The sequence below is a fragment of the Achroia grisella genome, unplaced genomic scaffold (assembly GCF_030625045.1).
Source record: "Achroia grisella isolate CSIRO2021 unplaced genomic scaffold, CSIRO_AGI_Agris_v1 utg1971, whole genome shotgun sequence".
Classification (NCBI taxonomy): domain Eukaryota; kingdom Metazoa; phylum Arthropoda; class Insecta; order Lepidoptera; family Pyralidae; genus Achroia; species Achroia grisella.
Window position 1 is genome coordinate 156760 of NW_026712700.1, and position 26653 is coordinate 183412.

General features: G+C 30.5%; 1 protein-coding gene across 1 annotated transcript in view; it reads right to left on the reverse strand.

Annotated features, from left to right (window-relative positions):
• Positions 1–26653, reverse strand: part of LOC131841852 (uncharacterized) — a 50301-nt gene that overhangs the window by 17765 nt on the left and 5883 nt on the right. Inside the window, exon 2 of the mRNA XM_059190207.1 lies at positions 25240–25369. Within this exon, the coding sequence (XP_059046190.1) occupies positions 25240–25369 (130 nt within the window). The remainder of the gene's footprint in view (positions 1–25239; positions 25370–26653) is intronic.

Here is a 26653-nt window from a genome sequence, read left to right on the forward strand (position 1 = left end):
AATATAAAAAAGTATTTAGTGTGACATAACAGTTAGACATATTGAGTACATTTTATAGACATTGATGTATTCAATAAAAAACATCGCATTGCTCTATAATCAGTAATTACACGATGTAAGGATGTTTTGGTATTTTTTTCACATATTGGGTTACATTATCAAAAGTTTTCATAAGGATACCTAACGTTCTTTAAAAAATCTATCGCATATGTGTTCATCAGGGATAATGCAGGAATTTAATAGAAAAAAAGAGTTTTAAAGCGATCCAATAGTTTCACACGTAGGCTAATCAGTGCAAGCAACAAACAATCAAATCTTTCCTGTTTATAATATTTGTACGTATAGTTTTAATCGTTAAAATATATATAATTAATACCAATATAAAAAACACAAAGCTATATAAATATGTCCATATTTACTTAAAAGCTTTCATTAGATAAATACAAACAAAGAACCTACGGTATGATGCGAATTCCGTTTTATGGACAAGCGTAAAAATAACTGCCAATAAATTTCAAAGACCACTACAGTTCATTTTATGCTTGTTAAGTAGATACTTCCATTAGCCGAAAATATTCAGCGTCCAGACTGGGTGTGTTTTAAACACCTAACACGCAACTATTGATTTTCCCTTACGCTTCTATTATACAGGATGCTACCAAAACTGCATTCCGTTCTACAGTGTATAGTATTCGATATATGTATACTCGTTATGATAATTTACTCGTGTTCTATAGTTATCGAAAATCATTAATAATTATATAAAATATTACTTTTTGTGTAAATTTGATTTTAAAACGTCCATTGCTACGTCGATCGCATTATGCTTTGGTAGGTATTATAGAAGGGGTTAATAGTTCATTAGTGAAAAAAATTGATATGAATTTATTTTTAATGATTTTAAAGCTATAACTAACTATAATATATCCTGTAGTACGGAATGCAGATAATTCGGTAACACCTTATATAGTTCCACCCTTTATTGGATATATGCAGTAAATATCCGTTTCGCGCTTCATTTGATGCCCACGAGGTGTTACTACCACGGGTGAGTAGGTAATTATGTGGACAGTGTATTTTTATGTGTTAACATTTAGGTACGTCCCTAGAGGCAGTCTCGGCCGGCATAATGACGGTCTTTAATTAATATGCGTAGCGTAACGGTGTCCGGGAAAAAACGATAAGGGCAAAATGTTCTATTTTATTTGTATTATTTCGAATTATTTATGATAAGACCACATTCCAAAGTCTATTTCGACATAAAATTTACTCTGTATTTTACTCCTATATCATCTGTGCTCATACCAAGCAATTCAATGTACATATTTGTTGTAGGCTCATCATATTCGTTACGACAATGCACTAACCACTTACAGATTAGACGGCTCAGTATAGATTTTTTTAGGTTTTTCTTCTCTCACTGTTATGTCCTTTATTCTTCTAATTAGGCTTTATTTCACTCTGAATAAAACAAAAAGTTGACTATGGTGTTACGCTACGATACTACTCATAACTATAAATAATTATAAATCTGATATAAATATATTTTTTTTATATTAATAATAAGGCTGGTCTAACATACCTGATTAGACTAAGTATTAAGTTTCACTCAAGTCTGGGTAGACTTGAGTGAAACTTAAACTTAATATAAAAATATATAATAGCCATATATATATATTTATATATTATGTTAAACATGTCTTATTTCTAAATATTAAATTATAAATGTTAATGTTATCTGTTCTGATGGATCACTAGGACCATTTATTTCTCACATTTTTATTACAGCACTCCATATAGGCCGTCATTCATATTAATCCGGTTGCCTTTCCAAACATTGTCATTTTTATGCGTTCAGAACGTGTTCCCTTGTGATTGATGACTATGTTTATATTTCGGCTTATATTATCTATAAAGTGAACTGAAACACCACAACAATGTGGCACGTGATGGATTATCCGGCAATAAAAATATCGGAATTATTCAGTATATAGTTACATTCTATTGAAATAGTTAGCTACTTGTACAGTACAAGTAGTGTGAAACTTTGCCAACCGATTTCAAGAGTCACTCGGTTAGACTTTACTTATGAATATGACATACATATATTCAAAACTAGAGTCCAATTTAGTATAGACGTGATATTCTGTTTGTGTTTAATTCAATTTTAGTTTTGACGATCCTTATTGGTTTGCAATTACCACAATTTACTAAGCCACATAATTAAACACAGGTTTCAACATCTAAAAGTAATATTTTTTTAATAAAAGGATTTAAAATTAAAGAAATAAACAATAAAAAATAAGATGTAAGCAATGAACCAGTATTTTTTACATTAAACATTTTTAAACAGTTTATACAGATATTTAGTGTTAGCTTCGTCTTAATAAGTCTAAAAACAAAATAGTTATATTTATTCCGAATACCATGGGCAAATAATTTGTTGGTAAGCATAAGTAATGTAACAAAATATCGAAATATACAATGGTTTTAGGCGGCTACCCTATGGGGCGCGGTCCCATATCATGGTATTATACATACTGGTCATCGACTATCTGATATGGGGCGCACCGCACCCACCTTTGCACAAGATACCATCATAAAAATCATTTATATACATATTTAAAAGGTTAACAAAATAATTGTATACATTTACTTCAATTGAATAAATCTATTTCACGCCTGAGCTATCTTTTATTTTTAAAAAAGTAGTCGTTTTTGTGGGTAATTACATTTAACATTTATCTATCTAAAGAGGATAGTAAACCAATATATTATTATTGGAATCTGAAAGGAAATTGGAATATGAGGGATTTCAATTTACTTGTCAAACTTAGATAATCATGAAAACGAAATAAGTACCTTCGTGAAGAATATATTACAATAATATTATCCATAACAGTAATAACGTAGAAAATAAGAGTTTACTCAAAGTTATGTCCAGAAATGTCTTATGTACAAAATATTATCTACAATTTTATTCAGTATATATCTTGGGGTATATTAATCAGCTGATTAATACATAATGTTATATATATAAATTATCTATCTCAAAATTGTGTTTATAAGAAGTAATATTCACTTGTTTTTATTTAAAGTATAGATTGCTCTGGAGATGGGCGCAAATAACTGCAATTGAGTTTTTTTAAAACTAAAGTAGTTATTTAAGTTTAACATGGTATTTTTATAATTATGGTATTGTAATATTTCTGTATTGGTTTAAATATTTTTTTAATACTTTAATCTTTATTGCAGTTTCATTATTTCCAGTAACAGTTGATATTTTTCTGTATTCTGCAAAATTCTGTTATTTAATTAAGTATAATAAAATAAATCAAAACTGTCACATAAAAAACAAAGACTGGAATAAATTTGTTGTCAAATTAGCAGGTATATATAACTTATGTAAATTTTTAATAAAATAAGCCGAGAGCAAAGGATTGAAGAGACGTGACAAGTCAAATGAAAGTCAATAAAGTTTCGTTTTATTAGTCAAAGTAATATATTATTTACTACAATGTTAATGTTAAAATGCAAAAGTGTAATTGATACCAACGAGGTTTTATATTTTTTTTTAAACTGCATGTACTGTACTGCGTTTATTAATCTGAAAAATTTATTCCCATTTCGCTCTACTTGTATTGCGATACCTCGAATCATCCCCTTTATGTACCTATTGTTTTACAGTAATAATAATAGAAATTATTATTATTATTATACCCTCCATATAAATAGAAAAGATTTAAAATATCGCTAAAGATGAACAAAGTGACGGAAATAGGAAAACTTCGAGCTAAATCTAATCGGATTTTCTTCAGCCTTTGAATCGTTGTGCTATCGTTTCTTTTTGAACCAACACCTCCCTTAGAAATAATGTTAGTATAAAAGTGATGCACCATATCTATAGCTGTCTTTATTAAAGTATATTCGCCACTAACTGTAAGTAAATGTCGAACTTATTCATTTAGTAATTTTCCATTGACATCATTATTAAACACCGTTTGAAACGTTTTTTTACAACGGTATACAGTATATAAACAGGTTTTGACAATGTGTTTAGGTTGTGGAATGAACTTCCTGCCGAGGTTTTCTCACGAGACTACAACATGGGGTTTCTCAAGAAGGGTATATTAAGGTTTCTTAAGGGTCGGTAACGCGCACCTGACCCCCCTGGTGTTTCAGGCGTCCATAGGCTACGGTGAGCATTTACAATCAGATGCGCCGTATAATTGTTTGCCAACAACAGTAGTATAGTATAAAAAAAATCTATAAATATTATATTATACTATATTGTGTACAGACTGTATTTGGAGAGGAAAGGTATTTTTGATATGACATGGAACAATATTGGTCAAGGCATAATCACGTTTGCGTTGCCAACCCTTCTCACCCTAGAACCTTGGGAACTATTAAGTTATCTGTGGCTCTGGTAATATCATTTGTCACAGAAGCATAACGTTAAGGTAAAATATGTATCTAATGTCATTTGCTTTTATGTAAAACAAAAGTGGTACTCATATAGGACAATTCCAGATTCCAAATGGAATATTTTATATGTCATCTATGTGCCTAACAAGAAACTAACTTGAGTTACTTTTATACATATTTAAATAGTAATTGATTACCTTCTTGAAAACTGTTAAATTAACTTAATCATATTAGTGAATTAATTGTAGTTACCTAATTACCCAGACAATAAATATTCTAACAAGTCAAATGTCCTAACTGGAAGTTACAAGTAATAAAAATACATACTTCCACATAGCAATTTCCTCTGCATTACACTTAATAATATATCGTACAATTTATAATATTTTTGAAATTAAAGCCCATTAAAAAAACATCGATGTATAGTTTCATCAGCTTCAGCTGTACAGTTTCATCAAAATCAGTTCAGTAGTAGCGTGAAATAGTAGGAAACATTCTTCCATCCATTCTCACAAACTTTCGCATTTATAATATTAATAAGATGACTTATAAGTGTATACCTTAGTACAACCACAGAAGCAATAAAATTAAATTTGGTAATTGTAAAATAATGGATGAATGTTTGTTACAACAGATAAACAATCAATTAGGTACTATTGTATATAATATTATATACTGGCAATCTGATTATAAAGTAAGTACAAAACAATCTCTTTAAATTGTATTTTATTCAAAATTTGCACTTTACAGGTTATCGTCCTACCAAATCTTTATTCATGTCATTAGATAACACCGTCTGGAATTCGACCCAGTCTAGACAGTAGACGTTGCAAATAAAATGAATTTGAGGGCCCTTGATTTATTCATTACTATTAGTATAATAATAGATTTTGTTTTCCGCTTATCTTTGTAAAATATTTGTAATGATGGCATCCGTTTCATAAATGTAGACATAACTTTCTTATCTACATTACCATACTGAAGTTCTGTATTTCATTATAGCATTATGTGATATAACAGAACATACGAAGAATGTTCTAAATAGAAAATGAAATAATATTTATTAAAATAAACTTAATATAAGAATTAAGCTTTAGAATAGTCACATTTTTTTGATTTCACAACTCATTCGGAATGCAAACTCATCACAAGAAGAATGAGCAAGAAACTTATGTGTTGCTCTTTTGAATAAATGTTGTTTTAAGTAGGTTTACATTAACAATGATTAGACATGCGACAATCAATATAAAAACCGCTACGCACTTAATTGTTCAATCAAATAACATAATATAATAACATCTGATCCATTTCATTGAGGAATTTCCATTGTAGGTTATTTATTTTTTTAAAGTCCAGTACATTGGCAATCGCTGGTGAAAAGTGGCTACCAACATCTATACACGTGGTCACTATCACGTCGAAAACATGCTACAACTCCAACGTTGACGTTTTGGAGGACTAAGAAGTTATAACTCCGTACCCCATAATCATATCTCGTCGTGCAAATCAGAACAAAAGGTACAAATTAAACTATTATTAATATATATATATATAGCTATAAAAGACAAAATACGAGAACGAAACTGTGTTAGAAGAACATTATTTCTTTTTTATTTTAGTCAACGAGATAGTCGGGGGTTTGGATTGCTCGCTCAATACAAACATTTGTATTCATTGTATGATTGTTTGTGTTGATCTGTGTGTTTTCCATGTATATGTATATTCCATGTCTTTATAAAAAAAGTGTTGTGTTAAGTATTTGTTGTCTAGTACAGAGATACAAGCAATCTTACGCTCAAGACTAGGTGGCGCTATGTGGATTGTGGGTTATTTTCCTTTATTATGTAATATTATCTTAACTGTGCTATTATTATCTGATATGAGTGTTTCAGTTCATAGTGAAACCGCACAAATAATATTTACAACCATCTGCATGGTACGGTGGGTCTAAATTACCCCTTTACACTAATCATAACAGGATTTGCTTTGTATAACCCGTCGACAAAATGTACCCGCGCGGTAATGTTATGCTCACTATGGCAGCGGTGCTTATACACAAAGTAAATTGTATTTTAATTCCTGTAAAATAACATTCCTAACAAATATCCGTTCTACTCTAGAAACTAATTCTTATCCAATAACATTGGACTTCGCTATTTCATACTTTTTGTGCTCTTGAATTGTGAACTAGCAACGAATTATTTCTATATTTTGTAGTTATAGAAGCAATTAACTGATATTACAATAGATCTATTCGGTTTAATTCAGTTTTAAGCAATTCACATAGCGCCATCTAGTCCCAATCGTACAAATAGTCATACTGATTAATACAAATATTTGTAAAGTCCGAGGAATCAAACCCAACACCATCGGTAGTAAGGCGGTATACTTAAATCTAGTTTACAGAGGCCACCGTTCTGCCTTGATTACATTTTAAAAGAACAGTATAAAACAGGATTCGAATTAAATCGATATTGAGATGAAATTCCAGAGTATATTAATATAATAAGATACCACAGCTACGATGTACTACAACTAAAACCTATAAATACCAAAGGGTTGGTTTTGTAACCAAAATTTTAATCTCATTTATCGAACATTCTCACTATTCCCATAGACGGGACTAAAAGGGTAGACCCAATATTTCATGTGACATTGACAACTTATTGGCTAATAAATCTACACTAGGTACCTTGAATTAGAGATATTCATCACAAAGTGGATTTCGGATCGTTATTTTATTCTGAATTGCTATTTAAAGTAATAGGGTGTCGTTAAAAAAGCCCGAAGCCTCTCGAATCATGGCCCTGAATTAATGAAGTGTAATAAACCTTAAGGAAAAGGTGCCCTGGATCTACCGCTGAGGACTGTCATTATGACTATAATACTTTAGTTAGCTACATAGCTAATTTAGTTAACATAATGGTTAACCTCAAATACAATTTGGATAAAAAAAATATTATATTTGTACAGTTTTACTTATACCTACATCTCCCACATTTGATTCAATTAAAAAATGCAGTTAAGTATATTTTGAACCGCCACTAATTATTCTCTGCACCACCCATGGTTGACTGGTATTAAGTCCGCCATATCTAATTTAAAACTATGTGCATGAAACCGATAAAAATGTTTTCTAAAATGTCCCGTTCATGATTCCAACTCGATATCTAAATAATATATGTATGTAGTTTGGTAGATACCAAAAGCGCCACAATGAACGATTATAAATATTGCTACTTACTGTTTTTAACGATATCATCACTCTACGATTTTTTGTACGATAATACAAATAATATCGTGTTATTAGATAAATAAATTATAATTATAAATTATATTAATAAAGATTATAATATCATACCGAAAATACTACATATACGGGCATATTTAAATAAGAACAATGTACAATACGGCATTGTACAAACATCCCTTACATATTGTTTCAAAACTACTTGCCTTACATATATGTTTGTTTTACGTGTAGATATACACCGCCGAGTTAACTTTGCGTTATTATTGCATTGGATTTACGTCTCAAAGTTAAATAGGACTTTAATAGGGTTCACACAAGGAAAACTTTGTATAATTGTAAGTAAGGTACAGTAACATGTAGTTGGGGATATTATTTTGAAGCTTTGAAATTCTTAGAAGTCTAATCAAATACTGTGTATTATATTAGATATAATTAAAATACTTTAAGATATGTCCCAATGAATTTATATAAGCAGTAACTATGAATAATTAATCAGTTAATTTCTGATATTGTTAATATTTTCGATACGTACGAATCTTAATAAAGCTGCATATCATTGTATACTTTTGCTTTTATAAACAATAAATAAAATCACTTTAATATTTAATACTTAACATATACACAAAAATTACTTATCGAACCTTGGAAGAGATCGCTATTTAACGATAAGACCGCCAATTGTTATCTCTGTCTTGTAAATAGGAATCATACGTTTTTATTAATTTGTACATATTAATTTTAGTATTTACTATGAGTGGAACACAAAAGAGTGTTATTATTTTCATTTAAGTATCTCTTCCTTTGAACAGTCAATTGAAAAAAGTTATCGACATTAAGTTTTTACTACAGGAATTTAAATGTTCAACCGATGTTTTACTTCGTAAGGCATGTAACAAAAACTATATATTCACTGTATAATTATCATTGGCGAAAGAACGGTACTAAAATAGCTCTCTACGATCAATAGACACACCTTCCAGTAGTGCTAGTTAAATAGGTAATACTATTAAAGCCGCACCTTGGCTTAGATCCACTAATAAAGTAGATTATTGTCGGCTGCTTGTATGTTTACTGCCCGTAAATTCGGATAGCAGTAATATTCACAAAACTTATAATGTAATAACTATTTACTGCGTTTATAATGTGTAATCTAGCATTTACGTGGAAATTTTGAGAAATATTTGCTTAATGGATACCTACGTAATAAATTACATATATTTATTATTTTAATTTTAGTTGGTGTTCCCTGCTAGCATTTAGTTTAACAAGTTTTTAGTTCCGAACAAAATGTGAATAATTACATTTTGCACAATATTTTATCAGACAAAAAGCAAATAAATAAAAATAAAATAAATAACTCAACACAAATATGAGAACTTTAAGATTTTTGTCCAAGTAAATTAGGTATATTAATACCTAATAAGGATTACGATTTTTGAATCTGTATCTAAAAGGATATTTTAATAGATATTGGAACGTGACAAGTGTCAAATGGTGTATGAATAAAACAAAGAAGTATTTGCTAAAATAAACTATCATTATTGTTAATTTCATGTGGACATTTATAGGAAAATTTGTAATGATTTTGAAGAGCCGACAATCTGCAGTTAAGTGTATGATCAGTGATCGGATAAGGATGGGTTGTAGGTGCTGAGAAGATGGCTGTTATATTTGTCGTCGAATTATTCTGTACACGGTGTAATATTGTAATAAAGTATATATCAATACATTTCAACTGCCAAGTGACTTATATCGATTTAAATTCGCATTCTTTTCAGGTAAGGTATGCGAATAAAATGACTTAAGTAAGTGCGCAGTGATCGTTTTCATAAAAGTTCACAATCATAAAACTTCAAACAAAGCAAACTTCAACAATTTAGATACGTTAAAGATATTTTCGATTAAGTAGGCGATTTGGAAGGTACTAACAACTACTTTTCTATTTTAAATTCACATCATTTATATTTTTTTTTACTATTATTTATACCTTCAGCTTGCAAGTATTTTGTATTATAGTCTTAATTTTAAATATCCCTGAAATCGGTTTTGTACACGAGTACAATCCATGGACTAATAGCAAAAAGAAACAAGCAATTTTCAGTGCCTTTGCTCAGCCTACTGTTATAGCAACAGTTTTATACCATATTATACTATTGTTCGAATTTCCAAAAGTTATATAGAGTCTACCTATTTCTTTCATTTTCCATTGATTCAGAATAGATTTATTTTGTATCTTTGCCAACAGCGAAATTACTAGATGGTACATTTTACTAGCACTGCTAGACCTTCTTGAGAGATAATCTAGACAAGGATTCATCTCCTAAGATATAGATGCAATTATTATAACAGCTTGTCCTAGATGGGGCAATTATATCGTAGAAACTCGAGTATTGATAGTGCATTATTAACATTGGTTGCTTTGCACATATCACCTTCAATGCAGAGTTGTGGTAATATTTCAATCCAGAAAATGGATTACATGTATCTGTGAAACAATGACAGGAAAATTAAATGTATCTGTGAAATACGGATTACATATTTTATATCCTCTTCTATTCAATTAAGTGGAAGGGAATTTCCTTATTTTCTGAAAAGCAATCCCTATTAACGTTAAACCAACTATTTCATTAACCAACTTGTTGTACTTTCATCATAGTTTCATCGTAATATTTAATAAACATAGGTATATACGCCACTCGAGAACTTCTGTCCGACTTCTGTCTCTAGGTAATTTCTCTTGAGAATTTTTTCTTTGTGTTATTTTCTAAGTTACGGAAAGTTCACCAGAATAATAAAGCTTATTAGGCCGCCGATCTACTCAATTTTCTACCGACAAATACGATTTGATCAAGCGAATTACAGGAAAATCTATATATTCCTAGGGATTTGTCAAATTGTGTGATGTACTCGAAGAACCTTCATTACTACGTATAAACTGATAATAGAATTCAAATATAGTATTTATTTTGCTGACTGTAGTATTTATTTTTTATATAGCTTAGATCGCTGGGTATTATTCAGTATGGAAATTTAGTATGATGTATCATACAAATTTTTTATAGCAATGGTTCCTTTCCTTAACTTTGTAATTATTTTATTTCTTTAGTAAATTAATCTACTGTACTCGTAAAGTTACTAATATGTTATCCTATTTGTATTAAAATAATTTGTATTAAATATATGGAATAATTTAATTCCATTAATTAAATTCTTATTCAAATCTCAAACATGTCTTTAGTGTAGAATATCTCATGTTACGAGAAATTGGGCAACGAACATTAAAGTCCGAATATCCCTACCCAAGCTACCTAATTAAGAAAAAGAAGTCATTATCTAGCCTAATTTCCTTTTTCTGTCTCAATACAAAGTACTGAAGGGAATTAATTAATTAGTTAATCAATGGCTTACCACTGTCCTGTGAAGGGCATCAATTGCGTCAGTTTAAGATTGGTTGCAAGGGAAACCAGAAACAATAAAGGCATTGTTAGTTACAAGTACACAGCAAAACGGTGATCACAAAACCGCCTACATTGTTGGTAGTCAGTAGTTCAGTTTCACTAATTTTCATATAAATTATATCTAGTATAAAATAATGAATTTAAACAGTACTTAATTATATTACTATTGGGTTGCAGTTACCTACTTAGAAAACGAGGATAGGTCACTACTAATATAAAAAGAGAGCGGGAGAAAGCATTTTGTTTTTGTTATGGCGAAGGTAAACTTTGCAACGGATCCGAATCATTGCACCGATTTGAGGAATTCTTTCATTGTTAAAAGGAGCATTATAAAACAATCAGAAAGGCTATATATTATGTTTTCTTTTTTTTTTATTCTTACATATATATATGTTAATATAAAAAAAAAATCGTTATGTTATGACACCCGTGCAAAGCCTCAATGGGGCACTATATATTCAAGGAACCAACGGAATATGAAATACCCCATTTGATAAGAATTATGTAACTATAGCCCGCTTCTGTATTTGATTGGGGTCGTAATCTATTAATCTTCACATAAAAGGCTCGACACACAGTAGCAAGTTGACTAATACATGGTGTCCTCTAGTCCAGCCCTTTGTGCAAACTTCTTAGCAAGTTTGGAATCGCATCCATTTATTATTTAAATCCAACTGGACTTAGAACTCCGATCCAGTTATGTAAATTAATGCTAATATACCATCCACCTCCACTTTAGCTTTGGCGAATGTCGTTTCAGGATCGTACCTATAGTACGATGTTTGCAGTACGAATTGTTTATTAACATAAGAAATATGTATGGTATAATTATTTTATTTTATTTTATTTCTTTAGTACTTATTAATGTATACCTATATTCTTGTGTATGTCATTATAATAGTTATATTTGTACTCTTACGACTACCCCATGTAGAGAATACATATATACCGAGTTGACGGTTAGTGATAGTATTCAGGAGACTGAACTTTACTCAAGAAGTGAAGTAGAAAATTGACAATATTTTTCATAACCTTCATAAAGTTTGCGCCAACACGTCATCAATTAATAATAAAAGTTAAAAAAATATTTCAATACCTCCACTTTGTTTTTCGGTGAATGTGGATCAGTTTCGTAGGTATTCTAAATAACTTTTTACATGGTAAACCGATTAACTCTGTATTTTCATATTAGTAAAAAATATTTTATAAACTTAAATAATTGCGTTCTTTAGCCTCAATACTTAATTTGTTTTTATGTCATATGGTGTTGGCGGGTCCGTAAATTAACCATTGAAGTAATACACCGTGCCGGAGCACTTAGCAAATTCAGGATACGCGGTTCTTTACGACATAATAAAAGGAATGTTTACTTTCTTGCTCCAACAAAAATTCAGTTACCTAAATATATCAAAAGGGGTCGCAGTTCACATATAATATAAAAAAGACTTCTACAGTTTTGTACAATTAATTGAACATGAATTCAAAGAAATTAATGAGCGAGGAAAAGAGTAAACACTTTTTAGAGAATAAATAACTATTACACTATACTGTAAAAGTTTTTAAAAGCATTTCATTACTCATAATATAATTGAACACCGACAACTCCAGCGCCAGTTTTCAAGCAATACTACGTTTTTTCCATTCCTAGTTCTACAAAAATTTACCTGTTTTTTTCAAAGGAATTTTTTACGATAATGGTACGTTTACTTTTTCCAGTAGTAAAATCAACTTCTTAATATTTCTTATTCAAGTCACATAACGCTGTGTGGAGTCAGCTATAATTTCTCCTCAAACATGATCTTAGGCCGGGACGGGCCTTGGACGTGACGGGCGCGCGTGACTGTGCACCTACTAACAATATCATTCATACCTATAATATTTAGTAGAGATAGGGTCGTAACCTTATTTTATGTAATTGGTATGTCAAATAAGTTGACGACCCACGGGATGGTAAGCGGTAAACGTCGTCGCCTATATAAGTATACTGTGGACCTGAATGGGCGGATGCTTCTCTCCATCTTAAAGGTTGCCTGGAAGAAATCGCTTTTCTGCGATAAGGTCATCCATTGCCGTCTCCTTACTTATTGTTGTATATTTATACATATTTATATATTTATACTATATAGTGTTTATAAATGTTTGTTTATATTCTATACAATAAAGAATTTTTCATTCCTTCATCATGGACATCGCGTTATTAAGATACCCCACTCAAGCGTTGCCACTCCAAAGGATTAAGAAGTCATGCCTCCTATCATGTGATTTTGCCTAATCTGCACCCAACAACTGAAACACAGCTTACAAAGTAAGCAATATGGCATTTGAAATAGGTGACTCTACTCTGCAGACTACTTTTTAGAGTCCACCTGTAGTAAAGTCTGGTAATCTAGTGGTTTACTACCCGAATGTAGTTAATTCGTGAGTTCTAATCTGATCGACACAAAATTGTGTGTGTCCTTCTCTAGTGATGAAAACACTTATTACCAACCAAATCAATCTTTAAAATGGCAGTTGCTCGCTATCTGCTACGCTAAATTTTAAATATACCCAACGAAATGCAGGAAAAGTCTGACGCGATGTCTTTTTTTTCTTTATGTAGTAATACAAACGGAAAACTCGTGGAATACAGATAGTTTATGATAAGACTCCGTATGCGCCATTATACTTTATTACTATTCCTTCCTGTTTTACTTTTATTAACCCGTCTTGTATACTGCGGGGAAAATATTGCTGTCGTAGTTTAACTTATTTATGTTATGTTATAGATGTTGTATTTTCATTTAAATGGTGCCCTCTTATCTAGATTTGATGTTTGTGCTCGATTATATATATTTTTCGGTCATGGACTATATCATTTTTTTTAATTATTGTTCTATCTTGTCGCCGCCGGCCTTTTCAGCTTCAACCTGTCAAAACGGAAGCGAAGCGAAAACCTGCGGAGCGAAGTCTTCGGAGTAGATGAAGGACAACTCTTGCCTGGCACCGCTAGGAATTCGGTTTAGACCGTCATAGTTTGAATCAGAGGAGATCAGAGGAGAAACACTAATAACTATGTTTTAGAATGCTAATGCTTAATGAACCAAATGGCTGATTATCCTTCAAATAAAACACAAAATTTTATATTATATAGTACCTTCCAGATATATTCCATAAAATAAAGTAACGTAAGAAAAGAAATATTCGACAATATCTCATATATCTTAAGATTTATTGACGACATGTTCTGTTTTTTTTAGATTGAGCTTGTCATTCGCCTTTATGGAACGTAAACAATCTTTTCATATAATAACTTTCATAACATAGGACAAAATTAGAAAAAAAAACCATATAAGCGGGTGGCGAAATCTGGCGCGCAGTCGATATATTTTCGTGATATATGGTCCTGCGAGGGTCAGCTGTCGCTTCTCCGTTCTGTCTATATAATGACACTACGAAATTCTATACAAAATTTACTTCTATTTTCATTATACAAAGGACTACTCTTCGTGATTGGTTTTATACAAATTATTTTCAACGCTGAATAATATAAAATTAATTTTATGTCCCCAACGATTTGCCTAATTTATGTTTCGTATTATTTTGGAATTTGATGTAATTACCGCGCTAGCAAATGCTTAACAATGAGTACTGTTGAACATTTGTACATGCAAATGAAATTCATGTTACATTTATGACTTAAATTTGTTTGTGTTGCTTATAACTTAATCTATCTCTAGATATCACGAATGTTGAAAGCCATTTTTATTTATATTTTAATTTTGTAGTTGAAATTAAAGATCTATAAAGTATTAAAAAAAAATAAGTATCGCCATAAGTTTGCCAATAAACTTACAGAAAAAATGAACAATACATTAATTTTAATCATCAATTACCCTACTAAATTAGTTAAAGAACTATCCATTTCTCTTTTTTTTTCTTTAACTGCTCTCAAAATATTGAATAAAATAAATACTTGGAAGACTCTCATATGTGAAGAGTCTTATTGAGTGGACTACTGAAGCACACTTTAGTTGTCATATTCAGGTACCTGTAGTGCCTAGGCATCTGAGTAAAATATATTTTTTTTCGTGGAAAGCGTCTTATATAGATTCATTCATGTTATTATTAATAAAAAAATCGTTGCCGTGTTGTAATAAAAAAAAGACATAGATTTTCCAAATGCAAACTTTGCAGTTTATATAGTTAATATTCTTCACCATTGACAAATATGTATATAATCATATATTCGTAGATCTATATAAAAGTAAGTATCTACGAATAAATATATAATATATTATTCGTAACTCCCTACTTTTATTATTGTCAGTGATTAAATTTGTTTGGAGATTTATAAGACAGCGAGGGAGATTTACAAGCAAGAATTATTTAAATCTTTGTTTATAAGAAGGTCTCGGGCTTCTTTCAATTCCGGGTCAATTTTCTGGGACGCCACCGCTCATTGTTTCTTTGTACTTGCCACTGTAAATGGTGCTTATACAGAAGTCAAGTTATCGTGGAAACATGTAGAGATTATTTAAATTACTATAATATCATAAAATCATATTACTTGATTTTATAACCAGAATGAGTTATGAAATAGCAATAAAGTAAAAAAATAAACCATGCAACTGCATCTTTAATAAACAAATTATGATCTAAAATGATGTCAGCCCACTGAAAAATAGTAATGGTGACATCCACTTTACGTTATATAATATATTATATAATAGTATTCATATCATATATCTATGCGTTAAAAATTGTAGTAAAATTTATTTCATATTATACTATTAGAGGTGCGACTAATATACCTGACATGAATATATATAGAAAAAATTATAAATAGTACTACACTTACGTATGTGGTGTATAAAATTCTACGGAATTCAATAGAAAGCTGTACAATACCACATTAGAATTGATTTAAGGAACCGAGATTTGTAAGCAAGGGTTTTGCTTTTACCATCAAAGGATATAGGTATTTCATTCAAGGATAGATTCAAAAGAAACCTGACCACGTTTCCTTTAACATAAAGAGTTATTAGGTAGCTCTATTTACATTAGATACTATAATTCCAGTATCGAACTCCATTTAAGTTATTTTAATGTAAATAATAGTTTATATAATACTTTTGTGGGATAGGTAAAGAGAATGAAGTGTAAACTGTACTCGTAATTCCGTAGAATCCTTGGTATTTATTATTTACAGGTATCAAAATTGGTTTCCGTCACTCTTTTACTCTATAATTAAAAGCATAAACCAGGTTTTCTTACTGGGATAAGATAGACTTTTATAATGGACTTTTAAACATTTTAGAATAATTAAATTATGTCACTGCATATTCTTATACTATAATTAATATTAGAAATTAAAGACACAGATGGCCCAATTTATATAATGATTCCAGTAAAAATATTTAATCCAAAAGTCCTATCGAAAAATGAAAGAGTTATATTCTTTTCAAAAAGTAATTCGGTTTTCGGTCGGGTCGCTATCTAAGCTTTCCCTCAGAAGTGTTCCCATTGCTCTCGTCAACTCGGGATTCGCATCTTGAATATAGGTACATAAAGGTACAAGCTATATAAATGGAAGCAACTGAGTAATAAAGTTTGCGTTTTTACAACGCCCTCGTTCATAAAACGTGAGATTAATTTCATATATTTTTTACGTATATACATTTTTATTATACTTACTGATAGTTGCTATATTTTACCTGTTAGAATACCTGCTTTTATTTAAGATACCATAAAGTTTTATTTAATATATACCTATATGTATTATGTAAGTTAACTACCAATTAATACTTACAAGTCACGCGTATGTTTAACAATATGAACATATCAAGTATGTTTAATAAGTATAGTAACTTATAATTATAAATAAGTCATAATACGTTATTTGTGCAAAGACAAAGGATTATATTATACATATGTAATAACTAACTTCTGAACAAATTTTCATTGTATGTTGTACCAAATCCATCAAAATGATAATACCGTTTGTGTATGCTGTTTTGTTGTTATTCCTGTAGTTCTATGTTTGCTTACTTTAATATGCAACCAAATAGTTTAATAATTTTAAATGTATATATTTATAATAGGTATACCTACTAAAAATCAAGTTCAGGTAAAATTCACAATAATCTTTTCAAGATTCTTAAGAGGTCTCAATTCGTTTTGTGGACTTTATAAGCATATACACATTATTATTATACTATATATACAAAGAAAAAAATTAATTAACCGCCAATTCATTTCGCCTTGATAGGATTTACCTACTTATTGACACAAATGAATTTTGTTACGACTAAAGTGATTTTTTGTGAAAGGATACTCGGATTACCTTAACATGTATATTACAATACTCGGATTCAAAGTCAATTAATGGTCTATTTTGTCATTGAAAACCTTCTTTGTATTTTTCATTTTAATTACGGAGGCGCCGGCGTTATCGTTCTATGAAAGATTTCCTCAATCGAAAGTCTTCAGACAAAGTTTATAGAACCTCATCGCTAAAGTTGATTTTTAAAGTTAATATTCAAAGTTGAAGTGGCAATTTACACAGGAATTCCATCTAAGAGTTGAACAGTTAAGTAGATACTTGAATAATGTAAGCAGAATGGCGATTTAAGAGAAGGTTTTAATTTTATAACTTACTGTATATAATTTACCAGTAATTTTTAAATTTTAAACCTAATATTGTGAACGAGGAAAATTTTCTATTTTATATGTGGAATATACACAAAATTAAATTAATTATAATAATTAACTAAGTCAAAAATATTTTACCATTTTTACAATTTCATTCGCTTCTAGCTAACATTATTAGAGGTTGTTAGTTAAAAATCGTGTTCACTATAATAATTGCGTTAATCTTCCTTCCATTAAGACTTTCCCCGTTTTTATAACATTTTTTATTCCATCTCATGGATGCTCCTATTGGTCGCAGTGATATATAGATATAGCCTTTCTAGATAAGTGGACTATCAAAGCAAGTTTAAACATGCTGACAACCCTCATGAAGGAGGGCTACTAGCCGAAGGTGTGGTGTATCGGCGTTACCGTGGGAGATTGTCGTTGTTAAAATTATTTATATTTATATTTTAATAATATTTCATGAATCTGTTAGTCTATAAATTATATATAATATAGCCCAGACTATAAATTCCTTATAGACAAAGATAGCATATAGCCTGAATTAATAAAATAAATAACCCCGAATATCCAAAAGTACAATAAAGAGGTAAACATCTTTATAACGTTAGTAGGCAGATATAGAAAACGTATAAGCAATTTTTTTTATTATTATATATATATATATATATAGCAAATACTCTTTTCTCTCCAATGCTCACGATTAGAATTCGAGAAAATTGAACTGGACTTAAATTAAACTGGTTCGTGCAAACTCTGCAAGAAATAGCAAAATGATAACTAAAGCCGTATTTCCAATAAAGCTGAATCGTTATGAAGCCACTCGAAAATTCACAGCAATGCCGAGTGGATTCTTTCATTGGTATTTGTAAACTAATTTAAGTTTTCATTTACAAGAAAAAAACTCATGTTACAAAGGGTTTGTTCGACAAGATCTTTGAAGCGGTACACAATGACGCGTCAGACTCAGACAGCGCGAATAAGTAGGTACAGTCAACTTTATATAAATAGTGGCATCAAAAAATACCAAAATTATCATAAGAAATACAAATTCAGTTCAATGTACAATAACAGAATATTTTTTTGTAACCGTTTAAACTTTTTCTATGAATTGTCAAAATTGTATCCCAAGATTTTTTATAAAAATTACATTTTAACTCTGCTATTATCAGAAAAAAATTAAACTGTTTTCTATACAGCCCTTACCAATGATCAAATATCAAATAATGTCTTCATGCAGCCGACTGTACCTATTGTTTCGGTACAACGCCACCCAGAATGAAGGAATATAATAAAATGAGACGAAACCAAATGGGGCTTTCCGCTTTTTTAAAGGGGAAAATTATGTGGGGTTAGGGGTTTTCATTTTTCTTGTTGATCTTCTTTTATCTTTATAAAGAATAACTTTTAGTAAATTGTTACCTTTCTTATTTCGTAGCTGCCCATTTAGGATAAATTATATCTTACAGAAACGCATTACCGGAATAAAGAAAAAGTCATATAAGTTAATATAATACTTAATTATTATATAAGTGGAGAATTATTATTAGAATTACGTAAGTCATTACTGGGTAGCATAAAGCTACTTTAGATCCTTTTGACTGAACTTTGACGACATTACGAATAAGTATGTTATGTATTAATAATAACTTGAAGCTTCTGCTTAACATACCTAATCACGGGCGCTGTTAAGTCGTTAACTATTCAATTAAGGTTACATATAACATGTTCACCACATATCGAGGGAGACTTCGTAGAAAGTTGTCTTACAAAGTTAATCTCTATCTCACCTATTTCAGCCAAGCAGCTTGCGTTGTAACCTATGTTTCGGCAGAATAATAAAATATATCAGTGACTTTACTTATTCAGTTTCTTCTGAGATAGCATAGCAAGAATGTGACTGTTCTTGTAATCATAAGAGGAGTCACATAATGATGTGGCGGTTGTGAATATTGGCGACGGTTGCCACTTAACATCAGGTTGGCTAAGAAGCTAAAATAGAGGAAAAGGGAATGTTAATAATATGAACTGACGACTCCATTGCTAGCCATTTATAGTAAAGCCCATTATAATAATTTCCTGATGAATTTGTCACGATGGACTAACCAGCCTGGCCTCATGCTCATCCCGTCGTCCTCTGTAAACTGTTAGCGCAGGCGGATGTGCCATTCTATTAATTTAAAAAACGAGCTAAAAACATAAACTACTTACCTATACAAAATGTTACTTGATAACTAGTAAGTCGATATTAAACATTAACTCGTTTACTAATGGCTAAAGAAGTAAACTACGATATTTTACTATTAATGTGGTAGAATTTTACTTTACTTAAATACGTAGTCTTCACAATAATATCTTTTACAATAGCCCTATAGAGTATGATGATATTCATTTTTACGGTATGCTCATTTATAGGACACGTATCGGACGGTCATAAATTCAAGGGCCCGAATATAATCGAGGTAGGAATCAGTCTCCGCCGATATCAAGGGTCCAACGTCGTTATGGTTATGATCAAAATCGACCCCACCAGTCCGTCGGTCATTATGCGAACATAATGACCGACGGACTGGTCTTATACTGTTAGTATTCAGGCATAATTTCAACGACATAATTAGATTTCATTAACAGTCATGACTCGTGAAATAGCTTCAACAATTTATGAAATAATACTTTTTTAAATTACAGTACTAGTATCTTCTAATTGTATTAATAAAAAGGTTTTGTTTAATATACAAAAATAGTAAAAAATATGAATACGTACGGTAAATACTTTGTTCGTTGTATTTATTTTTTCTATTAATTAAATGAATTAAGTATGTATTTATTAGATACAACATCTGTTGTAAATACATTCTTATCATAAATCTCCTCTATTTATAATGGTACTCTGCATGTTTTTACATTATATTCGCATATAAAACCTTACTTTAGAAAAACAATTTCATACTGGCACTTACCGCATGTTTTTGCCAAATATCAAAAGAACCTGGACGCGTGTTCAAAATATTTCCTTATTATCAGGTACAATGTTATTTGTGATAGACCGTTATCTCGCGCGGGTCGAGAGCGCTATCAACAGTAATGGGGGTCTTGCTTGGATTGCATTTGTCGATTAGAGCTAAAGGCCCAAGAGAATATTGAAATTTGCTCGTGCCCGCAACTGGCTTCGTTGAACACTACAGTATCGTCATTGCTTCCGTAATCTTTTTCCTTGGATGTACTCCGGCCTTAATTTTGCGCTACGTTGCGCTAGTCTATTCGATGGAGTGGGAAAGAAACAATGTAGGTCCCAATTTGTTTTTTTATCTACCAAATGGGTATCTATGCTTGTTTTATTATTATTCACTAATGTTTGACATACATTCAACTAATTTTGAGCGATGTTACATTTGTTGCACACACTGATGCTTCAAATATTATTTATTCGGTAATTTTGAGATGATTAATTGATCTAATACTTTATACTAGTGGTCGCCCAGTGGATACATTCGACCTTAATTAATTTGAATACTATCATGTTTCTTTTGTGAAAGACTACAGACAAATAATGTTAAAGGCAAACAATATGAACCTATTCTCAATTTTACCACAGAGTTTAACAAATGTGTGTGTATGTCAAATATCGTAGTAGCCGGCATTTCATTTATTGGTTAAGTACAATTAAAAAAAAAATTGCATTAAAAATTCATATCCCTTTGTCAGCGCAATTTTCGTAAAAAGGGGTACAAAGTTTTTGCTTCACGTCTTTATATAGATTCCACAATGATAATTACTAACTATATTATATTAATATTAATCATTTACAATAACGACAAAATCAATAATATATAAAAACCTTTTCCTCTACAATTATTAATAATATATTGTAACAATAATAGGAGTGTAAACCACTGCTAATATTTAATGTTGGATGCATTACTAAGTTATTACTTTTTACACTTGTAATATTATCTCATCTGTTTGGATTAATAAATTGTCTTGTTTGTCACCATCGTAGTATAAAAAAGGTATTAGTCGACTAGGCGTTTTAATATTTGATTAAATAATATCCTTCGACCCCAAGGGCCCATTGTTGAAACCCCAACTGTCACATAGCACATTTGAGCCTTCAGCGGTTTACCGCTGTCATAGCAGTGCTAGCTCTCTTGATTTTCTATTTACACGCTACACCAAATAATATATTATATTTCACAAAATAATTATAAATGTTTATAATATTAAAAGTTTATAATAAAATTTAAATTAAAAACAATCAATAGATATTTTTGTTCACTAACATGTTATCTGTCATAGCTCCCGCCAGTGAATCTCATAATAATTGCTTTAGGTCACAGTATTACAAGAAAAAATAATTTTACAGGTAGGTATAGTGTGGGACAAAAAAATTGTATACGCAATTTTTTGCTACGGTCAATTTGAGCTGTTTACAAATAATCGTCTAAGAGGCCTTGTACATTTTTAAGTTAAATATTATATATAATTTATATTATTGTAATTATATTAATATTAATGTATAATAATAAATTAACATGACGCTTTTGTTAATACCTCCAGATCAGGTGGCATTATAATATATCGTGTGTGATTTTCAATTTCCTATCTTATTTTTTTCCAATGTTAAAACCTCGTTATAGTTCGATATATATCGTGGGTAATGCTTAGGATCCCGTAAGAAGAGCGTTTCATGTATTCTAATGAATTTAGCTTGTAAAACCCTCTGAGAAGTTCTTATCTTATATAAGGCGAAAAATAATCACAGACTTGTTTAGGTAACTAAGTTGAAAAAGCTATTTAAACTTCCTGTAATCTTAGTCAGTCTCTGTGTTACACAGAATTGTTCTTAATGATAAATAAACTTTTAAGTAAAAAGTAAACTTCCTAAATTTTGACCATTCTCCCGTGAATTTTTTATTATTTTTCTTCTTCTGTAATATTTTCCGCTTTTTAACAACTTTATAATATGAAAACAGGTATAAGTACGTAGAAATGTTTCTTTAAAGTCTCTTGCTGTTTGTTGGCGTCGCATGTGTAATTTGACATTTTGTCTATGAAAATAAAAACAAACTTAGACGCAGTTTTAATAAAATCTAAATCCATCCATTACGTTGAGAAAAAACGCAAAAACAAACCAAAACACAGCAATAAATTTTGTGACGCGTATTAACTCTCAAAATAAAAAAAGCCAGTTTTACGATTTCAATGCTTTCAAGTGTCTGAAGTTAACAAAATGCCCCGTATAGGTCACGGCTATGTATACCTGCCAAAATGCCTGCCGTAGTAGTGTCACGTGTGCATTACTGATCCTGACCCCTGACAACCTTACTCACCACAGAAACATAATGGTACAAAAGTTGCGTCATTCGCCTGCGGTCTTAAAGCTTAAACTGTTTTTTTAGAAAATACAACATACTCGGTACAATGAAAAGCATTAGAACGACCCAAAATGACAAAACGACATACAAATTCTACACATGTATGTTTTTATAAAAGAAATCTTTGGATATCTACAATTATCTAATACTCACAATACAAGCTTAGTTTAGCTTGTGACTAGATGACGCTACGAGAGTTGTCCACGAACAATTCACTGATAATGATAAATATTAAGTACCAGCTACTCTACTAGTTTTTAAAAGAGTAAAGTTACATGAAAGAGTAACAAACATCCATCCATACTCACAACTTTCGCGTTTATAATAATAATACGATATTCAAAATAAAATTCTTTTTTTTGTAGACATACATGTACAGGTTCCGGAATCTGTCATTCTGGATTCCGGACAAGCGAATGTTTCACATAAAAGCAAGTGATGCGAGACAACGAAATCCATTTTAGTCTATAACGACCGTAGTAGCCCTTAAAAGTTTCTCAATTAAGCTGAAATTCAATCTTAAAAAAATTACTTGTAAGTTATTAAGAAAAATTGACATAATAACTACATGATAAATTATCAAGATACTCTTTTTAAACGTTTCTTTCTTACATTGTGTGCTTCTAGTATATATATTGTATTCTTGATATTTGTACTGTATTTCTGTAATTTTTATTATTACCCCCACTAATAAAATGCTCATTTAAGACGCGTCAATTTTTTGAGACAAGCATTAGTCAAATTCTAGAGAAGATCAATAACTCTTAACTCAAGGCGAAATAAAAAGCGACGTTAATTCAAACCGCTTGACAAGCTGTCAGCATTGTCAGTCCTAAAGAGTACGATGTCAATATTAAGGTAATAACCAAGAATTCATTATCAATTACATTTCAAAAGGTTTAATAAGGATAAAATGTATTGACATAAAAATAATCCTCTTAAAGGACAAAGTACTTTGAATTCTATTCATAAAATTACATTCGTTTCAAATTGAATAATTCAGTGGTCAATTTTTTTGTTTGTCCTTCGACACTTTTCATAAAGGTATATAATTTTGTCATACATATTTTAGTTTCTTAAAATAGTAGTGTGATATAACGAAGATTATAGATTTTGGTTCTATGAAATTCCAGATAATTACTAGAGGCTATTATAACAAAAATAATATCTCTGGACTCACACAACGCCATCTAGTCCCAAGCTAAGCAGAGTTGTGTTATCGGTGACAACTGATATAAATATATTTTTTTGTAAATATATACATAATATATATAGAAAACAAACAATCATATTCTTGAATACCAATTTGTACTGTGCGAGGGATCGAACCCGAGACCATCGGTATTACGAGTAAGGCTTGCTAGCCTAGCCTTGCTAGCTACTGCTACACCATCAAATAATCATTAAGTTTGAGAATTAGTAGATATTAAAAAGTAAATTATTAATTTCGATAAATTATAAATAATTATTTTAAAATGCTTCAGGAAAAGATGAACGAAAGTTTATAACTAATCATATAAATTTACACTTAGGTAACAGTAAATTTTTACACTTTTAAGGAAACTTATAAATATATTAAATATAACATATATACCTATCTAACTGATAACACTAATTTGTCTTTCATATTGAGTATTGATAATAGCCATTATTGGTAAATGGCATAGCGTTGTATTGTTTAAATAAATATGTACACTATGTAATATTATGAATTCCACATTTTATGTCTAAATAAATAGATTAATAATATTGTCCGAAATAAATTTTAACTGAGATATACTTTGTGATACTACGATATAGTCTGCGAAATTGACCAGCTTAGTTTGTAGGTGTGTTTCGGTTGAAGTATAGATAAAGTGGAGTATAGAGAAAAAAGGCAGTGAATAACCGATTACGCAGGCATAATAAAATAGTCCACCGAAACTACGCATCAGAGGTACAGGCATCAGTACATGCTCATGTACAGGCACATGATTACGTAGTCCGTGATGCTGTTTATTAATAATGGAGATATTTATCATATATCATCAAGTAAGCATCAGTTTGTTTGCTATTCCAAGTACAAAAAACAAATGAAAGTCTATTTACTCACCAGTTACAAGATTGGCATGATGAAACTGGCACACCGCATCAGCCTCGTACCAGGAGATGCGATCTCTGAAGTAACGGTAGAATACTGGGAACCCCTCCTCAGGCAGTACCCAGGTATTGCTGATATTGACCTGTCAAATAAAAATCTTCGTACATATATTGGAAACAGAAATATTGGAATACGTAATATAGTATTCAAATATTTATATTTGCTGTAGTTATATATGCATTTTAATCACTATTTCTCACTTCGGAACTCTCACTTGGAAATATCCTGTTATTCTATTCACAACTGGTGATAGTTATTGACTGAAAAACCCGTATCCTTAATATTTAAATATAAATAAATATTAAAGAAAAGGTTTAGTAATATCACAGATAACATAATATTACATAGTAATATAAACAAATGAACATTAGTACATATTTATAAAGTTATTAAGCATTATATTAAATTTCTGTTTAAGTTGACATCATTTGACACGATATTACGTTGGAAAGACAATTACATATGTAAGCAAATATATATATTACAATTTCCCTTTTGATTATGTCCTCCTTTGTATATTGACATGACAGTAAACATCCCAAAGCGAGGGACCAAAACTTACCACAAAGAAGGCGCTTTAAAAGTCGGTGGACCTTTTAATTCGTATACGAAATTCTGACATCAATTATGTATACGAATTCTAAAATCAAAATTAAATTATATAATTAGAATATGTAGAACAAATAAATATGTTTTACTACCTGAGACAATCAATCAATCCTATATCTATTTTGTTTGTAAACGATTTGAAATTAATCAAAACATATTTTTTAAAAGCATACCACAATACATCGGGCAGAAAATATTCTACTTATAATTATATAGTTGGGTTAATTTGATAAAGTCTTACAATAATATTTTGTTAGTCATGTACATATATCGATCAGTCACGCTTTTATTATGTGTAGATATTAATTTATGCTATAGTCTTGCTCCTGACCTTTGAAATTAATCCTGTGTACTCTATATTGAGAATAGACCATTTAGTGAACGTTATATACATCGATGCACTTGCTCTGTACTCCGACCAATTCCGTGTCACAGAAAACTTTTTCAGAGCTGAAATCGTTCCGGAGTCTCGATTTTATCAAAGCTTTGTAGGGTTAAAACTAATTTCCTGTTCGCCATCTGTTAACTCTCGTTTCAGACTGATTGCGATCACTCCGATTTTTTAAATTAAGTCTTAATATTAATTCTCACGAGAAAATCTTTATTTGTATTCCATCGAGTTTTTTATCCAAATTATTATGTAAAATTTGATGACAGTTACTGAAGAGAGTTATATCGTAATGACTGTCAGTCCCAGTGGGGTAGTCAGATATATATATATATTATCAACTGAGGAAGTTGAAACATTTGACATGCA